The sequence below is a fragment of the Phasianus colchicus genome, chromosome 25 (genome assembly GCF_987193195.1).
Source record: "Phasianus colchicus chromosome 25, bPhaCol1.hap1.1, whole genome shotgun sequence".
Classification (NCBI taxonomy): domain Eukaryota; kingdom Metazoa; phylum Chordata; class Aves; order Galliformes; family Phasianidae; genus Phasianus; species Phasianus colchicus.
In genome coordinates, this window is record NC_143460.1 from 3,646,191 (window position 1) to 3,666,455 (window position 20,265).

Consider the following 20,265-nt stretch of genomic DNA (forward strand, 5'->3'; position numbering starts at 1 on the left):
AAACAGCCACGGCGCGCTGCTGGGTAGCAGCTATGAGCTCACTGTTTTGGAACTTGGCAGCTAGAATGACTCCTCCCCGCTTGGCTCTTGCAAAGATGATGGGAGGAGGTTGCCAGAGCTCCTTCTTGCACCTTTGTGGGATCGGACGCTTGTCCTTCCTGCACAGCTGCACAGCAGCCCGTGGTGGCGCCTCTGGGAGCAGCACAGCAGCATCTCCACCTCCAGAAGCACAAGGAGGGCAACACGGGGGGGTGTTGATAATTCCTCCCCGCCTGCAGATGCTGCAGCCAAGCACAGGGATGAGCAGCAGCAGCTCCCAGCGCCTGCAGATCCTGATGTGTCACCTGCTGGGACAGCAGCCAGCAGAGAGGGGACAGTGGCAGCACCATGTGTGCCCCAGTGCCCACAGCACAACCACAACTCCGGATGCTTACTTCCCCCTGCTGGCACCTGAGTGCAGCACCCATGGCCCCAAAACAGCCCCAAAATCCCCCCATCCCAGCAGCAATGCCACGCAAGAAACTCCACCTGCAGCATCATCCAGGCAGACCTGGCCACCAGATCTCACCATATCCCCACACGAAGGGACTTTGGTGGGGCAGCAGCACTGTGTCCCTGAAAAACACTCTGGGGGGAGCTCAGCTGCTTAGGAGACATTTCAGGGCATCACCAGCAGCCACTTGGAGAGCAAGGAGGAGAGACTGGGAGACGCAATAAGAGTCTTTAATCCAAAGGACCGAAGAGCAGACCAGAAAGGTTAGTATAAGCCAACAGATGGGAGAAAAAAAAAAAAAAAATTATATATATATATATATATATATAAGATAAAAACTGTTTCTTAAAACAAATTAAAATTGCATACAGTGTCTAAAAGATCACCTAAAAACTAAACATGGCCTTAAAAAACTGTTCTTCTTTCTCCCCGAGCACATTAAATGCGGTGAAACGTTGTGACAAACAATAATAATAATTAATAATAACAACTCATGGATTAAAGACTTCAGCGCCACTGTTCTGCTCGGGGATGGGGGCTTCCCAGCCCCCCCCAATAGGAGCCACACTGGAGGGCAGCAAGACCCCAGCCCTGCACCACCGCATCCCCTCCTTCCATCACCCGGGGACCCCCAGCACAGCATCATGCGGGTGGGGAGAGGGGGAAGCATCCTTGCCCTGCACAGATTGGGGGACCAGGGGGGGAAACACCCCCAAACCCGGCCCCCCGCCTGCCCTGAGGTCAGAACTGGATGGCACAGGGTGGGGGTGAGCCCCGTACCGACGCACAGCCACGTACGGACAGACAGCAGCACAGACGCACGCGGTGCTTGCGGAGAGCCCTGCGCCCCCGGCGAGCGGCAAGGCTTCCAAGGCAGGGCAGGGCTCCAAAAATACTTTTTTCCTCATTTTTTTTTTTTCCCCCAAGCGTGCTTTAAAAGCAGCAGATTTCCAGGCCGGGGAGACAACAGGCCACCCATCAACCCCGCCATGGCTGCTTTGGGAGCTCTCCTTCCCCAAGCCCTGCCCGAAGCTTGCCTCAAGCCAGCGCTCCACGCAGGGAGCACGCTGTCAGGGTTTCAGCTCTACAGTAGTTTTAAAAAATACTTATGTTATATACCCTACAGGAAGGTCACCACAGGAATTTCCATGTCTTTGGAAGGAAGGAAGAAGGAAAAAAAAAAAAAAATCCACAATAAAAATAAAAAAAACAAAAATGCTTCACAAAAGGGAAAAAAAAATAAAATCCAATTATCAGCGTCGTTCACCTATAGGACAAAACCCCCCTGGGTTGGAGAGCGTGGATCAGATGGGGGACATCGCCTGCTCCAGAAAGGTCAGAAACACAGGTGAGTAGCTAAAAATAACTAGTCTGGTATAAATGTCTGAATTCCATGCGCTTGATATAACAGTCTGCCTCTTTTTGTCTTTTTTTTTCTTAAAAAAAATATATATATAGTTATTGCTTTCTCAAGGGCTGGCGGCGCGGGCGCCCTCAGTGTGGGAGTGCAGCAGGCTCCGCAGGGTTGGCTTTCTTTCTCCTCTTCATCAGCAAAGGGTTGGAGGAATCCTCGATTTTCTTGATCTTGATTTGTTCGTAGTCCACTCGCATGGTGGCCAACGCGCTCGTCATCTCCTCCTGCAGGGATGGGCAGAGCACAGCACCCATCAGCTCTGCTGTGAGACCCCAAAGAGACCCCAAGGGACCCTCCCTGCACACCCTGCCACCTCCCCCAGTCCCAGTCATAAGGAAATCATGGGATGGGACCAATGGACCTGCAGCTGATTTTTCCAGCCCACTCCATCCACTGGGATTTGCGTTGCAATTTTATACTGAATTGCAATTCCAATGTGGATCAGTCCAATCTGGGACCTGCCCAGCACGAGGGGAAGGCAGAACCAGGCAGCACCCGGAGCACAGAGCTTTTGGAGGAAGAAAACCAATTCAAAAGAGTCTTACCTTCACATCCTCCCATAGATCCTTCTCCTCCTTCAGCACACGGCTGGTGTGCAGGGGGGTCTGGGGCACCTGCATGGATTGCTACAGGGGGGAGCAGAGCAGCATCAGCAAGGCATGTCCCATCCCCACCCCTTATCCCAGCCCCCATCCCCACCCCCTTATCCCAGCTCCCATCCCCATCCCATGTCCCAGCCCCCATCCCCATCCCCACCCCATGTCCCAGCCCCCATCCCCATCCCCACCTCTTATCCCAGCTCCCATCCCCATCCCCACCCCCTTATCCCAGCTCCCATCCCCATCCCCACCCCTTATCCCCCTGCTCACCATGATCCAGGGGTGGTTCATGAACTCCGTTATCGTCATGCGTTGAGTTGGATCCGTCTTCAGCAGGTTGCGGATCAGCTGCTTCACTGCAAGAAGGCGAGAAGAAGGGGGCACGGGTAGGTCCCAGGGCAGCTCCTCCCCCAGCCCCAAAACACCTGCATGCAGCCCCCAAATGCCTCAACCCAGTTCAAGCCTACATGGCCCCACAACAGGCTTTACCTTCCTCTGACACTTCCGACCACTCCGGGTTGGGAAACTCATACTGGCCCATGCGGATTCGCTTCTTCATGCCAGGGGAGATGGCGAGGCCATGGTTGGAGTAGAAAGGGGGGTACCCACATAGCCTGCATGGAGCGGGGCAGCATCAGTGTGTGCTCCCAGCAGGAAGCAGCAGGTGATGGGACACCCCACCAGGATGGAGAGGGAACGGCTGACTTACAGAATGTACATGATGACGCCGAGGGACCACATGTCACAGGATTTATCATATTTCTCCGGGCCCAGCACCTCAGGGGCTGAGGGATAAGAGAGTGAGTTTGAGGGTGTAGACAAAACTCTCAGGGCTGTGCAGCTCCAGTGCAATGTGCAGGGCCTGTGCCACCTTGTAGCATGAAGCTGCAGCACAGGCACAGCAGTGTTGTCCATGCAGTGCCTGTGCCAAGTGCTGCACGCAGCAGTATCATGCATGGAGCAGCTCATCCTGCAAGCATGAGCAAAGCTACACCCAAAAAGCAGCAAAACCCCAAAAGCACTACAAAGCAATCCAGCAAGTGACATCCCAAAAACTGCTTCACCATTAGGTGGGTGCAGGGCTGATGGGCTGTAAGCCTGATCCTTCTGAGCTTCCCTCCAGTTCCAACCGAGGAGGGATCCCCTCACCCCCAGCTCTGCAGATCTGAGAGCTCAGCCCCCAGCAGCTTACCCACGTAGTACGGCGTGTAGCACGGAGTGGCCAAGGAGTTGTGTGTGGTGGTTTCTTTAGCAAAGCCAAAGTCAGTGAGTTTTAACACAGCATTGGGCCTTTTGGAGGTGTACAAGAGGTTTTCCGGCTGCGGGAAGACAAGGGATAAGAGGTGAGGGCAGGGCTGGGGACAGCCCCAGCAGTGCTGTGGCAGGGCAGGGCTCAGCACTGCTCCTACCTTCACATCTCGGTGCGCGATGTTGATCGAATGCAGGTATTGGATGGCTTCTCCAATGCTTTTCATTATCTCCGAGGCCTCTGAAGCAGCAAGGAAACCAATAAAAGCATTTGTAGGTGACTTACAGCAGGCACTGTCCCCTAGGTTACTGTTCAGACCAGGAGTCAAAGCTTATGGCTGATGCCAAAAGTGCTTCTTCTACCTGAAACCTCCCTCCCCAAGCAGTGATTCTACAGATCATGTGTTCCCTATAAAACCACAACCCCCAGAGTTCGTATTTTATGGATTTGGGGGTAGTGTTTCTGTACTGGAGTGCTGAGAAAACATCCCTTAGCTCTGCTCTTGACTGAGCAAGAAAAACTGGGGTTGTGAACAAGGGCTGGGCACCCACACCCAAACTTGGCATTCCCCAAATGCAAAACCCTGATACCAATACAAGGGGAATGGGACATTCCTACAAGGAGCAAGAAATTGCCCAAGGATTGAATAGAGGTGGGCACCATACCCCGCTCTGTGAAGGCCTGGTCTCCCCTGTCCTGGATCCGGCTGAAGAGCTCCCCACCATCCAAGCTGGAAGAGAAGCAGCAGGGTTAGGGATAGGGGAGCCGTGTCAGCAGCTCCAGCTCAGGCAATGTCAGACCCTTTGGTGCCCAGCCAAGTGCTGCATGAGCTCAGCAAGAGATGCACCTCCTCTCCATCCCCACTCTGAGGTTGATACTTCTAGACAGCGGTGCTCCAGAAATGAGAGGGGCAGAGGATTCGCATGCGCTGCAGAGATGCCAGGCACGAACGGACGTGGTCTGCCCACCAAGCCACAAAAACACATTTACAGTAAAGACAGCAAAATGCTCTAATGTGGCGAGAGTACTTCTTGTCTCGTGAGCTAAACTAGGCCAACTACCTCCTTGGTGATGAAACCCCGTGCTGTGTGAAGTGCTGAGCTCAGGTGGCTGCGTAGCAAGGTGCCATGAGCCCACATGGGAATGGGTGACATCTCCCAAATCCCAACAGGCTGGGTGCAGAGCTGAGCTCTACCAATGGATCTGCGTGGCATGGTTTATGTTGGCTTGGAGATGGGATGGAGAGAGGCAGAAATGGACTCCAATGCAGCAGAGCAGCTCACAGATAAGGCTCTGGGAAAGGGTTGGGAAACTGGAATGACTCCTGGGCCTCGAGGGCTCCCCAGGTGCCCTAAGGAAAGGCTCAGCTTCAAGACAGATCAAGGATAAGATCAGGGATCACTTATCCATGAGAACAGGGATAACAGCACTTCCTGTCTCAGCCTTATCTAATTCAAGCAGAAACAGCTGCTGGCCTTCCTGGTGCAGATAGCATCTCAAGCTGGACACCTTGCAACATGGACAGCACCAAACCACCCGGGAGTACCACAGATCACATGGTTATGGTCACACTGCACTGCACATGGAGCTGCATCCCAAGCATCCCTTGGACAGGGGGAAGTCACCACAATAGTATGCAGCACCCACTGTCCCTACCCTAAGGATGCACTGCCCATCACTCCACCACTCTCCTCCTATGCAGGCAGACATCCCATCCTATCCCAGTCTATCCCACCTGCAGCTCCCAGGTCCTGATATGGTTCTCAGAGCCTCTTCCCATCCCAGAGCTTCTCCGTGCACCCTCTGCCCCCCCAGGCAACCTGCCAGCTTGCCAGAGGTTTTGGCAAGAAAGCTGTATTAAATCACAGCTGCGGTTGGGATGTGGTTTCAATACTTTCCCCTTCATCCCTCCTCCTCCCCATGTTGTATCAAGCAGCCACCCAAAGCAGGCTGGCTCAGCAGTGCTGCTGGCTGCGGTGCTGCTGACCGCACTGCGCCGCTGGGTGCCAGCACCTGGTGCTGAGCCTGGCTTTGCTCGGCCAAAGCGAGTTTGGTTATGACCCATCTGCTGCCAGAACTCAGGCCTGAAGCCTGAACGAGCTTTCAGAATGACTCAGAACCAATGCAGGGCACACGGCACCTTGGAAGTCCGTCCTGAACATCACGATGCAACACCTCTCACAACACCAGTGTCCCCCAGTGGGACACCTTATCCCTCCCCATCACACAGCCCCAGTGCACTCACCACTCCATGACAATGAGCAGACACTTCCTCCCCTGGTAGAGGTTCTCATAGACGTCCATGATGCGGACGATGTGCGCGCACTGCGACGCCCTCCAGTGCAGCTCCACTTCCCTGCGCGCCTTGGGGCAATCCTGCAGCATCTGCAAAGAGGCAGAACTCCATCAGCTCAGCGCCCCGAGGAGCAGAGCAGCAAGCACCGTGCCCAGGCAAGGCAGGCAGGCACTGTGCGAGCACAGCTTGGTGCTGCATGCAATGCCTCCATCTCCATCTAGCGGGAGCAGCGCAAAGCCACCGCTCCGAGGAGCACCCGGGGGGGGGTGACAGAGTGCAGCCCGTCCTGTTAACCCTCAGCTGAGCTCCTGATCCAGCGCCAGCGATCCTGGTGGATAGCAAAAGCCAATGAAGAGCAGCTCCAGGGATGGAAGCTGCTGGAAGTGCCCCGTTTGCAGCCCTGGGCCCCGCAGGGAGCACTGCAGTACCGCAGCACTCCAGCAGAAGCCAGGCTTGTGCATTACACGGGGTTGAATTGCTCTCAGCTCCCCCACGAATCCAGGGCTCCTCTGCATCCTTCTCCCCTACATCCTTACATCAGCACAAGCCACTTGTCCTCATTTCCCCGCGTCACATCTGAGATTCCTGCAGCCCAGGACACCAACCAGCACCACTTCTCACTGTGCTCACGAAGCAGCTTTGTTAGCATCGCATCGCCGTGTGCCACCAAAATCCTCCCCAGGCAGTCACACACTGCCCATCCGCAGGCACTGTTCCTTAGGGCCAGCATCTGCATCCAGCCACCACGTCTGGCTCCACGCCTCACCTTCTGCTCATGGTGGGGTCATTTTGCTCAGGGCCCCACACACAGGCAGCTCCAGAGGCCACGAGCCCAAAGCACACACGAGGAAGGGCCAAAGCAGCAGCCAGATGTTCCCCAAATAGCAGCAGCCCTCTAATGAAGCCCTTGCCCTTCCCAAAGACAACTCACAGTTCCCAGGTGCAGGAAGGATTTGCTAGGCTGCCACAGACTATTAATTACCGCGTTCGTCAGGATAAACAACCAGCCTTAATTATTATACTTCTAAATATAGAGCAACAACTGTGCCTATCCTGAGTGTATTTCATCTTCCTTCCTGCCTTCAGCAGCTCTGGGGTTGGGTTTGGCAGAGCAAAGCACGCACTGCCCTGACCTCAGGTTGGCACTGGGGGCTCTGGCACCAGGAATAGGATTGGCCTTAGGGAAAATCATGCTGTATTTCCACACCTTGCTCCACAGCATCACAACTGGTGGAGGAAAGGCTGCTGCATCTCCAGCAGCACGCAGCTGGGACAGAGCCTGGAGAAAAGCTTTGTTATCCACAGCTCTGCTCCAACAGCCTGGGTGGGGAGTCAGGAAGTTTAAAGGGGGAAAAAAAAAAAAGGAAAAAAATAGTAATTGCACAGTGGGAAAATTGAACAGCAGGAAGCAGACGGAGTAATTCTAAGCAAGACAACCAGGAGATGTACAAAAAAGCACCCAATTTTTAAAGCGTTTTTCAGGGAGCTTAATTGTATTCCTAACGAGCTCGAGGCAGCCACCTCCATTACCTGTACAGCACAGCAGTGACATTTGCTTTTGTGACATTTGTTTTTGTACTCAGGCACCCACAGGCAAGCAAACAGCTTCCTGATGGCCTCCCAAACACCCTCTGCCATTCAGCTCAGCCAACAGGCCAGCCTCCTGCTGGCTATGGGATGGAAGAGCACAGCCAGCCTCGTTAAGGGCATGATTGGGTCTATTTAGGAAATGTTCCTCGTGCCCACCAAGGGCCAGGCACAGGGAGGTAGGAGGGGAAGGGGGATGCAGAAGGGATGTGGTAATGCCCAAGCCATGATAACAGCATCCTACATCTCCACCTCCACCATCCCCTGCTCTACAGCACCCATTGGTGCTGAGCCCAACAAGCTCTGCAGAGCCAACAACAAACCTTCACGCTTTCCCATTTCAGGTTAAAACACAGCACCACACGTTCAAGGAAAGCGACAAAGATCGGCTTATCCCCATCCCCAGTTACAATCTGAGCCCTGGTTTTCCCAGTTGTAGCTCAGGGCTTTAACCACTGCCCCCAGATTCCATTAACACCATTTTAATGCTGCAAAACAAAGCTATCTTTCTGCAGTCTGCTGCTCACTCCGGTCACATGTGCCCTACGTCCAGCATATTTGGGTGTGTTTGGTAACACTGCCCATGTCCCCGTTTTAACTCTGGTATCCAGGGCACAACTATATTTATATTTCTCGTCTGGCAAAGAGAAGGCTGCAATAGGAAAAGCACCTCATATTCAGAAGTTAACTGCCCCCAGCCCATGGTGCCAGGCTGGGGCTGCCCAGGTCTTCAGAGCAGCATCAGGCACATGAAATTCTGCAATGACTGAGAGCACCTGGAGACCCTCAGTGTGCTGCAGAGAGGTGGGTAGGAGCCAGGAAGGAAGGAAGGCAGCAGAGCACACACAGAACATGCTCTGGTTCCCCCCCCACACACACAGCTGAATCAGCCCCTCCACCCCCCATGATGTCGTGTGTGTGAGTCACAGCAGGTGGAAGCAGGGAGCTCCCTACAGGCACCCAGCAGGGCAGGACCATGCTTTGCTTGGCATCCCGCAGCTCAGAGATTTAACAGCAGCCCCAACCTGCTGCCACAGCCAGATGTATCTTTATTTTTCTGCTCCCCCATCACACTTTGCTCTGGCAAAAGAAACAAACAAACAAACAAAAAAACCCAAACAGCTGCCAACACATTTGCAGAGCTCCTGCCCCACCAGGACCCAGCTGAGCAGCAGACTACAACCACTACTTCTGCTTGCTGCTTTTAGCATCACACCATTTGGGACCCTTAAAGAGACAGCCCCACACAGCTGCATCCCAGGCCCCCACCAGCTGTGGTCCCCTTCAGAGCAACAGGAGAGCAGGGAGGAAGCCCAGCTTCCTGGGCTCTTTCCTCCTCCCTGCTTACTTTCCCTTTCAAACATCTCCTGCAGCCCCCACGCCTTCGTGGCCACATGTTTTGCTGGCGATGCCAACGTGAGTTGGCAGTTTCACAAGCGGGCAGAGGATGCAGGATGCCGTGGGAAGAACTGTGGTGATTGCATGATGCTTTCACAAGGAGCCCTGCAAGAGCAAAGCCAGCAAAATCCCGGAAGGAAGAGCATTGCAAGCATTGAGCAACGCCATGGGAGTGCAGCTGAGGCTGGTCCCACTGCAGGGGGACACCGAGGACTCCCACCCTGCTGCCCTCAGCCCAGGGCATCTGCTGAGCCTTTCCTCACCCCAACAGATGTGGCAGCTATTCAGCTTTTCAGGCAGCAACAAAAGGCCATCCGGGCTCACAAAGGACACGAGCAAAAAGGCTGTGGCTTAACCAGGAGCCACCTGCCAGGGCCTCATGCAGTGGGATGCTGCTGCTCAGCAAGCCTGGCTCCGCTGCAGCAAAATCCAAGTACAGCGATTTAAGGGTCCCGTGCAAGTACCCAGGGCACCAGCAGAGCAGGGACAGCAGGATGAGGATGCGGGGATGGGGCTGCAGAACTCAGGGGAGAAGTCAGAGCAGGTAAATGGCAGCACGAGGCAGCCCTGCTGACTCAGAGCCTCGCAGCGACGGCACGCCAACGGCAGGCGGCAGCGCTTAATAGAGACAAATGAGGAGTGTCTGCTTCATGTATCTGAGAAAAACAACATCAGAGGACCGTTCGGTTCCTGGGTTTTGTCTGGGGATGATCCTATTCTCACCACCATCCCGTACGTCAGAAGTAGTACTGAATTTTGGTGACTCGCTCATTATTCTTCTGTCCTAATGAGACAGTAAGGGTTTGCACTGTGTGTTAATACCTTAGCCCAGCCTGCTTCTTTTAGCAGGAGCAGCTTGGACTGATGCTTGAGCAGGGCATAAATCACATAGAGGTGAAAGGACCCCAGAACGCCCTAAATGCTGTTCATCCCTTCCTCAGGTCACCTCCTGCTGGCAATCGCTGTGACACCGGGTGAGAAGGACAGACAGCCCTGGCTCAGGGCCAGACAGAAAACAGCATTGCCATCAGCACCAGGGTCCACACTACAAAAAGCAAAAGGAAAATGAGAAGTCGGGGAGGGGTGAACAACATCCTCACATGAGCTACACCAAGGCCAGCCGGTGTTTCACACTCAGTCGCTTTATCACCACCTCCTTGCAGAGCCTTTAAGGCTGCTTCCAGCCCTCCCTTCAGATCCCAGCCCTGAAGCCATGTGTCTAATCAGATTTCCTATCAGAGCTGCTGCACTCGTGAATGGAAAAGCACATACACGTCCTTTATGATAGGAAGTGGTTGATATTTACGGGTGTGTTTAATACAGAAGCAAGCACTGTGTAAACCATTAACTCGGCTCTGACCTACGTACTTTGTACTTCCCTCCCCAGGCAGCACGCACGGCCTGAAAATCCACAGCTCCAGCCCACACTGCAGCATCTCAGTGCCACAGCAGGGTGCCAGCTTCAGCCCTGTGTCCATAGGGTCCCTCCCAGGCAAACACACCAGTGGGCCCAGCCCTGAGCAAGCACCAGGATCTTGGAGCATCCTTCTGGCTCCCTGACTCCCACCAGCCTCAGAGCAATCCTTTGCCTGGCTGCAGAGGGAACCCCATATTTACTTATTCAATGCATTTTTGAGAAGACTCCTTCTCCCAGATGGGTTGGGAAAAGCCAACAGGATGCAGCACAGCACTCCCGAAGCTCCTATCACCATTCAGGGCATCACCAAGGTTTTATTTACGTGCCCTTGAAGCTCGGTGACGCACAGCACGTTTGCATCACTCCGTCCTCCCCACGGTGATTTGTTTAAGAGCATTTTGTACCTTTGGCAGGCTTTGTCAACACCAGCAGTCAGCAGGCATCTCCTGACACCAAGCCCAGGGACATACACCCCAACCACAGCAGCCCACTCCTGAGCTCGCCCCAATCACAGCAGCCCACTCCTGAGGGTCACTCAGAGCTCTGCACCCCAATCACGCATCCCACATGTGCCACATCACCCTAGAGGCAATCAGCTCCCCTCTCCATACCCCAAACCAACGTTTGGGATGTAGGAATGCCCTGGGATGAGCTGTGCCCCCTCCATCCCCCCACCCCACCCTGCCGCCCCCACGTGGTCTGGGTGCTACCAGGGACACGGGGCCGGCTGCTGCCCTACGTAACCAGCTCCTGCGTTAAGCGGTCGCTGCTGCTATTGAAAGGAGGTTTTGTGTTGTGCAGGGGGAAGGTCGGAACAAGAGCAACACGGAGATTTCATAACAAGCCTTTGTCTGCGCAAGCAGGGGCCCCACGGCTGCCTCCCTGAGCATGCTCCCCCCGGAGCTGTGACCGCCCTCCTCCGCCTTTGTCCTCCGCTCCACACCGTAAAAGCTCTTCGGGCTTTCCCAGAGCTGCCCCGCTCCTCCTCCTGCTGCTCCGGGGATATCCCGCAGCCCAGGCATTCTGCAGGATCCGTAAGATAGTTTGTACAGCGGCACACTGCAAACGTTTTGCAACAAACCCACACGGGTTAAGAGCTGAGCAACCCTCCAACCCAAAGCAATCCATGGGCACGCGTACCTTTGAGCACCGGAGCAAGAAGCATTTCAAAGGAAATCCTGACCTCAAAGCAATGCAGTGAGAACAAGCAAGCAACCCCACTAGCAGCAGGCTGTGCCTCCCTGCAGACCTCCACCATCCCTGCACACCTCCACCATCCCTGCACATGGCTTTGCAGAGCAACTGGAGCTGAAAGGGGCCTTGGGGCCGCAGCAGCAATGAGGCCGGGAGCCTCCTGCCACCCACGAGCTGCCCCCACGTGTGGGAAGCCCCACCGAGCCCCCCCCAGCTCCCAGCCCTCAGCACTTCCAGCTCCCGACCCCCCCTGCAGAGCTCAGCCCCTCTGCACCGGGCACGGTGAGACAATTCCAGCTGAGAGGAAAACACAGTTACGCTTCTATTTTAAAAAGCCCTTTTTTCGCATCCTGCTGGCACCTCATTAAAGCACTCAGGACACAGCTGCTATTATTAGCTCTCCCAGCACTAGCAGCAGCCCCACGCTGGGCACGGGGAGCAGGAGGGAGGCAGGGAGGTCTGGCAGAGCCAGGACCGGGCTCAGCAGCCCGATCAGCGCCGTAACCTCGGAATACCTCATCCCGCAAGCATGCATAATTCAGCAGAGCGCCGGGACGCACACGCCTCCAAAAGCACCATCAGAGGAAAAACCTTCTCCCCTCTCACCACGACTGAGAAGGAAATGTTGGTGTCTAAAAGCAGCTCCCACGAAGAGGTCCAGCACTGAACACACTGCAGAGCAAGGAGTCAATAGCTGAGGTTTTATCTGTTTGCATCTTTTAAGTACACAGTGAGAACACGCACATGCTGGGAAGACTTGCTGATCCTTTCACAGACGCTCAGTATCCCACTGCTAGGCAGTTTTTAGTACTAAGTTCCTTGTTTTCTTACTAAGTACGACAGCCAGTGTTTCGCTGCTGCATTGAGGGGGATGAAAGGATAAAAGCAAAAAAGAAGGGGCACTTAAAGATGAAAAACAAACAAACAAAAACCATCACTGCATTTACTGCCACTGCCCCAGTGTCTGGAGAGTTGTCTGGGACTGTTCATCCCGGACAATCCCCATCCCCAGCGCCTAAAACCAAACCAACCTGGTAGCTGTCAGCTGAACACATTGGTTCACCATGGACCCAAAGGCACAGGGTGAGGGGAAGCAGCTCTTGGGTCCTGCTTTGCACCAATTCCAGAAAAAACCACCTTGTGCCACGGGCAGGGAGATGTTCCTCCCCCCACGGTAACACACTGCAAGTTTCATCCCCAAAGCAGAATAAAGAGTGTGAACGGGGATACAAGGAGGGAGATGCTAACACAGAATGAGCCACTGAGTCACCAGAGCCAAGCAGTGAGGTGTGGCCAGCTCCCAGATGGGACAGCCTGGCCAGTAGGAGAGGGCTGCATGTTTACACGGTCAGACAGGAAAGCAGGGAGAGTTCCTGTGCTCTGAACTTCCATCCAAGAGTCAAAGTGAATTTCCCATCAGTCGCAGAGCGGTTGCTCTCTCTCGTGTCCCTGGTGCTGGGAAGAGATTTCTCCTTGCAGGGAAACTCACTGAAGAAAAAAAAAAAAAAGCAAGAATCTTGCAAGCCCCCTAGTTAGCCAAATGAAGGCATTCGCAGGGAATTTTCAGGCAGGCTCCCCAGATCCTCCTTCCCATGGGCAAGGCACCACACAATGTGCCACAGCTGGAAACCCACACCTAGCTCATGGCACGGGGTGCACACACCCCAAAACACCAGCGCCCAGCTCTGATGACTTCCAGAAGGCAGCTTGGTTTTAAACTTCCCAGCAAGTCCACCCCTTCCCACGGAAAGGCATCCAGCCACTGCAGCAGAGCAACTTGTGCAACAGCAGCCCGTGTTTTCTTAGAGATCTGCTCAGACTCATGAGCAGCAACGTTGCGAAATGGCTGGAGAGGAAAAGGAAGATGCAGCAGAGCATGAGAGAGGAGGCGATACGGGCTCCAATGCTTCCTGCAGCCTGGCTGTGTCAGAAGGGGATGGGACATGATACCCACAGCGATAAAAACAGCGAGCGCAATCCCTGCCCTTCTGCTAATGCACATGGATACAGTATTTATTAAACCTGTTCTTGAATTTCAAGACAGTACACGCAATACGGCTATCATTACTACTTAAAATAAAAACAGTCTTGCTACCAGACCAACCTTCCTCCCTGTTTTTGTTTTTTTTTTCTTTTTTACAACAAGCTGAAGATAACACACATTATTCCCCGTTTGCTTAGATCTGATTGCACATGCTCTCCCCCAGCCTAGCTGAGGATAAGACAAGTGGGATGCTGTGCTCATTTCCAAGCAGTGCTGCTTGAACCTGCTTCCACCCGCACCTATCAGCTCCAGCTGGACTGATGGAACACGCTGCCAAATTTCCAAGCAGTCCCAGCTCCAGTTCTTTCCCTGAAAACACACATTTGGCAGGGAGTCCAAGGAGCCTTTCAAGAGGCTACACGAGCTCTACACCATGTTTCAGAGCTAAAGGACACGGGCAAGGAAAGCAGACTGAGAACTGCTCATTTTTGCAGAGTCACAGCAGAGGATGCTCCACATCCACCCCATGAGAACCCAGAGATGGGGCTGCCTGAAAAGCACTGGAGGTCTCAGCCCCTCAGCAAAGCCCTGGCCTACTGCTGTGCAGATTTTGTCTCCTCCAGCATGAAAGGCACATGGCAATGACAGCCCAAACTCATACACATTGCCATCCTAAGGACAGGAGAGCTGAAAGGGCTGAACTCATCAAGAGAACCCAGAGAGCTGCCTGTGAGCAGGGGCACACACTGAGAAGCAGAAATGTGGTTATGATGGAGAAAACAACCCCGTCCTCCCAATGATCCCAAAGTGGGATATCTTACAGGAGCTGAACTGCAGAGTGCCTGCCTGGCTGGACACCCCAGGAACATTCAGATCTGAGAGTGTATTTTGAACTTTATCTCTAGTTTAGACTGCAGCTTGCTGGGCGCTCGGGCGCATAATCACATGCATCCCTGATGCCAACAGCTTAAATAATCTCATTACATATGACGGCAAACACCGCGACAGTCTCAGGCTGTTTGAGCCAACTTGCTCACCTGCCCTTTCCGCTGGGAGAATTTCCTTTGTCACAGCAAAGCCACGCACCAACATGATGCACTAATTCATGGAAAGATGACGCCATCCTCCCCAGCAGCATCAGGCTCGAGGGTGGCTGGGCTCCACGTGCTCCCAGCACAGCATACAAGGTTGTTGGAGCTCTCTGGGCTCAGCCTCGCTTCCTGCATGCAGGGTTCTCACTGCAAAGGAGCAACGCCAGCTGCCCAGAGGTGGTCATCAGGATGCACAGATCGTGCTGAAGCCCCATCCCAGCACAGCAGCTTGGGACAGCCTGGCTTCCCAGTGGGTTTATTAAGGAAAAGAAATCAAATAAATCAAGTAGTGCTGTGCCCGTGGGGCTGGTGGAAGGACTGCCTTGATCCTCATGGACCTCCAACCCTCAGACTCTCCTTACTCAACCTGCGGGCTCAAATGGGTCCTGACCACCCCACAGCTGGGAGAGGAGCCCAGCAGCACCCCACGCCATGGCAGGGGAGGCCTGGGGGAGCACAGGCCTGAGAGGCCCCAGGGGCAGCCCCAGAGCAGCCAGCCCGGCGCAGGGGAGGGGAGGCAGCGCGTTATTCTTGGAAACCAGGAGGTGAGCTCATGCTGCCTGAATGCTGCAACTTGAGGCCAGGCACGCCGGGCTGGGAGAGGGGCCTGACTGCAGCCTGCAAGCCCTACGTGGGCCTGGAACCTACAGCAAGCACACCGTGCAGCCTCCTTCCACCCATAACATCAGCACAGAGCAAGCCCCCCACATCCCCCCATGCTTCCTCAGCTACAGTTCTCTTGGAGCTCTCCTGACCTGTCCAGCCAAGGCATGAGAACACTGGGCTTATCCAGATGTCATCTGTGAAGGCACGCATTTAGGCTCCCACTTTATGGCAAACCCCAGTAAACCCCTCACCTCCCAGCCTGCAAGCATAGGAAGCACTGATCTCCTTTACGAGCCCCCAGGCTGAAGGCATTCAGTCATTAAGAGAAAGAGCCCTATCATTTCCTGAGCATTTGCCAAAGCAAAAGTCAGCCCCCAGCTCCCAGGCTGTTATCAGTTTATCTGTGTTGTCAATATGACTGTTCGGAACATGTAATGTAATCTGAAGGGATTATAGCTGATCATAAATTGTTTAAACAAACTCAAAACCCAACTCAGTAAACTCTTTTGGTCAATGAGATAATAAACCACTGCATTGGAAAAGCCCTGGTGATGTCACGATACTTTCCACGGTTTTAAAACTATGAGTTGCACAAAAAGCCACAGTGAAAACATTTTGGGTTACATAAAATACATGGTAGAGCTCACAAAAAAATCCCACCACTGACACAGGAGCAAAAGTACAGCAGACAGAACGTGTGTTCTGTTCCCCTGGAGCAAAAGCCCAGGATATTCACACACTCCATCACTTCGAGGGTATTTTTCCAGCTGGCTTATATGAAGGATAAAGCACGTGATCTCAAATGAAGCTAGAGAAAGCCATGGGAAATAGGGTGCTCTGCTTCCTTATGTGCCTTTATACAACACCTTAGCCATGACGGCTGACCACAAGGCCACCAGCTACACAAACACCCCCCCAGCACTGTGCAGATACAGCTACAATACAGCCTGCCCTACTTCCAGGACAGGCAGCTCAGAAGAATAATGAACCACAAAAGTGCTGGGCTCCTTCCTCCATCAGAGGAACCATCGCTCACCTTATCTGATGAGACTGAGTGAGACTGAGACTGTTTCGCAAACATGCCCTGAAGCACTGAGGATGCTCCAAAACCCATCTGTGAGAGGGGACAGCCTTGCAGACAGCCTGAGGCTCTCCCACCTGAAGGAAGAGGTGAAGATTTCCTACTCTGAAATTTGGGTGAGGATGGTTTATTTTAAAGGAAAACTGTCCCATCAGTGACACGCAGCCAAGAAACAAACCCATCACCTGCTCTACTTGGCCCATTCTCCAGTCTGGGTTTCCTGCCACTTCCCAGCCTTACGCTGAATTCAGACAGCAACCTCCCACCTGCACCTTGCCTAAAGATGAGCTAAAAGCAGGATTTGCAGCTCGCAGCCCCGTGCCACCATCACAGCCTGCATCACATAACGCCAGCAGCCTGACTGGTCAGCAGCCCAAGTGTGGTCAGCAGTGACCTACATACAGAAACTTTCACAGAGGTTACAAGCCTAATTTTCCTTAATAATAAACGGCACCGAGGTAAAAGGAAGAAACGGGTAAGAATCCACTCAAACCTCATATTTCAGCTCCATCACTTCTCTACAGTCTTCACATTCCCATGCTGCTCAGCACCCAGCAGTAAAACACTGTGCACCCAACAGGGTCCCAGCAGCTGCGGGCTGAGATTAGCAGCTCAGGTGCATCCCTGACCCTGCATGTGAAATCCTGAGTGCTTTAGGTCCTTCTTGATACTGAAGAATAAAACTGAGGGCAGGAAGCTGGTGAAATAAACAACAGTGATCAAGAAGAGAAGCAAAGGAATAGCTCCACGTTTTACCTAGGTGCAGCAAATAAAACTACCATCCATTAACTCACCACACAGCACTGTTACACTTAATGATGCATCTCTGCCACGGACCATTGCACTGGAAGAAAATTGGCTGTAACGTTCTCATTGCTGCTGGAACGTTAAGTCTGAGCACAAACTCTCCCCAAGCACTGAAAAGTGCTCTTAAGCAAACTGACCCTCAGCAAAATGCTAGCTTCAATGCATCTCTGTTTGGGTTTAGCAACATAATAGCTGCTCCTGGTCCAAGAGGAAGCACAATGTAACCAGAAGACACCATTAATACTAAGGAGACACACAATTGTTTCCCTCCAGCAGAGGACTGCATTAATGTAAGAGATCTTGGAACAGAAAATGTAAAGAGAAACTGTTCTGAATGGAAAGGTTTGCTGCACCACCAAAGCAGGCGGCACCAAGAGATTTCAGCTGTGGCTTCTGGCTAGAGGCCATCAGAATTCTTTTAAGCATCATCTGAAACATGACGACTCGATGCAATCACTTCTCTGCATCCTGCTTTAGGTCATCATTCCACGCTGATGCAGCCCATGAGTAATTCCAATCTAAATACCTCCGTAGGTCCCCAACAGAGACATCGTCCCAACTACGGAACAAGGGATGAATGAAGTCAGCTCCCATCGCATCCCAGGCTGTCACCCTGTGGGTCTGTGCTCACAGGGCAGCTTGTCTGGGATCCCAAACCCCCCACGGAACGGTTTTTAAGGGGCTGGAAGGAATTGCTTACAGCAGCAGCTGTGCTGCTCTTTGAAAAGCCAGAGAGCTCAGCTGAACACTCCTCTCTGCATCGGGGAAGTGCAAAGAGGCCAGGACAGGGGACAGAGGGCAGAAGACCAGCAACTTTCCAAAGCAGAGATCTTGGAGCATCACCCTCCAAGGGCTGCTCAGGCATTCTGACCTACAACACAAAGTCCTGCTCTGCAAGATGCTTTTCGATACAGCACCCAGCATTAAGTCCTGACAGCTGCTGCACTGTGCTCTGGTAGCACTGGGAGCACAGTGCAACCCCAGACATCCCAGAAGGAGCCCTGGTGTCACCCATCCCCGCACCGCCGCTCCATCCTTCCCCTTTTAGCACTGCAAAAGGGAAGTGCCGGATCCACGCTTTATAGGGTTGAGTCAACTGTAGAAGCAGTGAAGAGCGCATCTGTCAAAACAGAAGAGGATTTTGCTGATTTCCACCCAAACGAACTGCCAACACGTGTCACCCTGCAGCATAACGGGGTGCAGCTAATGGAAACTGCCTGCTTTTTGGGGAGGAAAAGTCAAACTCTCATCATCCTGTTGAACAAGGCTGCCCTTAGCCACACACTTCCCACACCATCCTGTCCCCACGTACCTTAGCAGCGCCACTTGTACCTCCAGAGCCCACCTGTTCATTCATTCACACTGGCAAACCCTGAGAGCAACAGAGAGGCAACTCTACAAACAAGAGGTGGGGGTTACAGATCCAGACGGTTATTTGTTCAGCCTTCACCATCCTCAGGGTAACAGCGAGGTTCTGAACAGCTCCTGCATGGGTGAAAGCTGCAGCTCTGCTGGGAACGCGGCGCTCCCAGGCTGCCTGCACCCGCATCACCCGGCTCCAATCTCCACAAACTTCCCCTTGTCCCTCTCCAGCAGGGAGACACGCTGCTGCCTTCCTTCCCTCAACAAGTGATTTCAAAACCTCCGGATCACCGAAATGCCTGTCTGTAAGATCCACAGCTAAACAGGGGATGCTAAGGAGCAAGTTACAGACAATGGATGAGTAGAGTAACACGGAAATGCTCTGTTGCTGCTCGCTGTTATGCGCTGATTCATGGAGCCTGGGGAGACCTGTGGGCACCGATGGAGCTCTGTGCAGAGACCCCAGGTCAGTCTGCCACTCAAACAACTGGAGCAAACAAACTCACCCGACAAATTCCACCAAGCCCGGGCTCCTAAGGCAGCACAAGCAGATGTTATTGGCTTTGTTTGTATTAGAAAGCCATAAAGCTACATCCCGGTGCTGTTAATAGAAAGCAACTCGGCCGGACGGGCAGCAGGGCAGGGAGGCAGAGCTCCCATTGTCCGGGCCGCCCGCAGCTCGACCGCCCGCTCCGCAGAACCGGTTCCCGAGTTTCGCTGCCCGTGTCCCCTCTCACAGGGCAGCGCGGAGCCGCCGGGAGGAGCGGGGCTCGGGGCGGGGCGAACCGCCCGCACCGCCCGGGGACCCGGAGGAGCCCGACCTGGGAGCCCCGGGGGGAAGAGAGTGCGGAGAGCCCCGGCGCGCACCTTAAGGGCGAACTTCTCCCCGCTCTTCTTGCTGAAGATCTCCAAAACTTTCCCGTTGATGCCGAGCCCCAACACTTGCGTGGTGACCTTGTAGTCGTCCGTGATGGCATTCTTCCGGATCTGCAGGCCGCCCTTCACGGGGAACGGTGGAAACTGAGGCGGCGGCGGCGGTCCGTGGGGAGCTGCGGGAGGCGGGGGCGGCGGCGGCTGCGGCGGCGGAGGGCTGGGAAAGCCGGCGGGCGGCGGCGGCGCCCCGGAAAGCATGGCGGGAGGCGGCGGCGGCGGGAGGGCCGCGGGGTGCGGGAGGGCTCCGAGCCGAGCGGGCGGGCGGGTGGGCGCAGGGAGCGGGGCACGGGGAGGGGAGAAGCGCCGCCGCCGCCGCCGCCCCCCGCCGGTGCGCCCCGGCCCCGAGCGCGGAGACGGGAAGAGGAAGGCTCCGGTGAGGCCGGCTCCTCCTCCTCCTCCTCCCGGCGCGGCTCGGCTCTGATGTCAGCGCCTCGCCGCGGCCGGGCACGGCCAACGGGGGAGGGACGGGGCGGGGATGGGCTGCGCTCGGCGGGGCGGGGGAACCGAACGCACGGCCCGGCCCCGCTGGGAGAAGCGGAGCGGGGGGTGGTAGGAAGGGGTTGATGGCCGCTGAGCGCCCGCCGTGCCGGTAGCTCTTATCTGGAAGTAGATCCCTTGGAGCCAGGAGATGGGGACAATGCTACCAACGTGCGGAGCGTGGGAGAACCGTCCGAAAGAATGAAGTGATGATTTACCCCCTCTCTTCCACGCTCAGTCCGGGATCCGGCACAGACGCTGCCCGGCTCGGACTGGG

General features: G+C 54.4%; 1 protein-coding gene across 1 annotated transcript; it reads right to left on the bottom strand.

Moving 5' to 3' along the window:
* Window positions 1-859: 859 nt before the first annotated feature.
* On the bottom strand, window positions 860-19,724 carry MAPKAPK2 (MAPK activated protein kinase 2). Its single transcript, XM_031605890.2, has 10 exons — window positions 19,446-19,724; window positions 6,001-6,140; window positions 4,421-4,485; window positions 3,916-3,995; window positions 3,699-3,825; window positions 3,216-3,291; window positions 2,996-3,120; window positions 2,777-2,862; window positions 2,453-2,533; window positions 860-2,131 (listed from the first exon to the last, which is right to left on the bottom strand). Exons 1-10 carry the CDS (start codon window positions 19,707-19,709, stop codon window positions 1,988-1,990), a joined length of 1,188 nt encoding a protein of 395 aa, XP_031461750.1. The 5' UTR covers window positions 19,710-19,724; the 3' UTR covers window positions 860-1,987.
* Between the last annotated feature and the right edge of the window lie 541 nt (window positions 19,725-20,265).

Bases quoted from the DNA above. Each gene is read 5' to 3' on its own strand.
- MAPKAPK2 (XM_031605890.2), bottom strand. From the start codon at position 19,709: ATGCTTTCCGGGGCGCCGCCGCCGCCCGCCGGCTTTCCCAGCCCTCCG. The intron at 3,996-4,420 runs GTATGGTGCCCA...TTGCTGCTTCAG, and splicing joins CCAGGCCTTCACAGAGCGGG to AGGCCTCGGAGATAATGAAA. The intron at 2,132-2,452 runs GTAAGACTCTTT...CCATCCCTGCAG, and splicing joins ATCTATGGGAGGATGTGAAG to GAGGAGATGACGAGCGCGTT.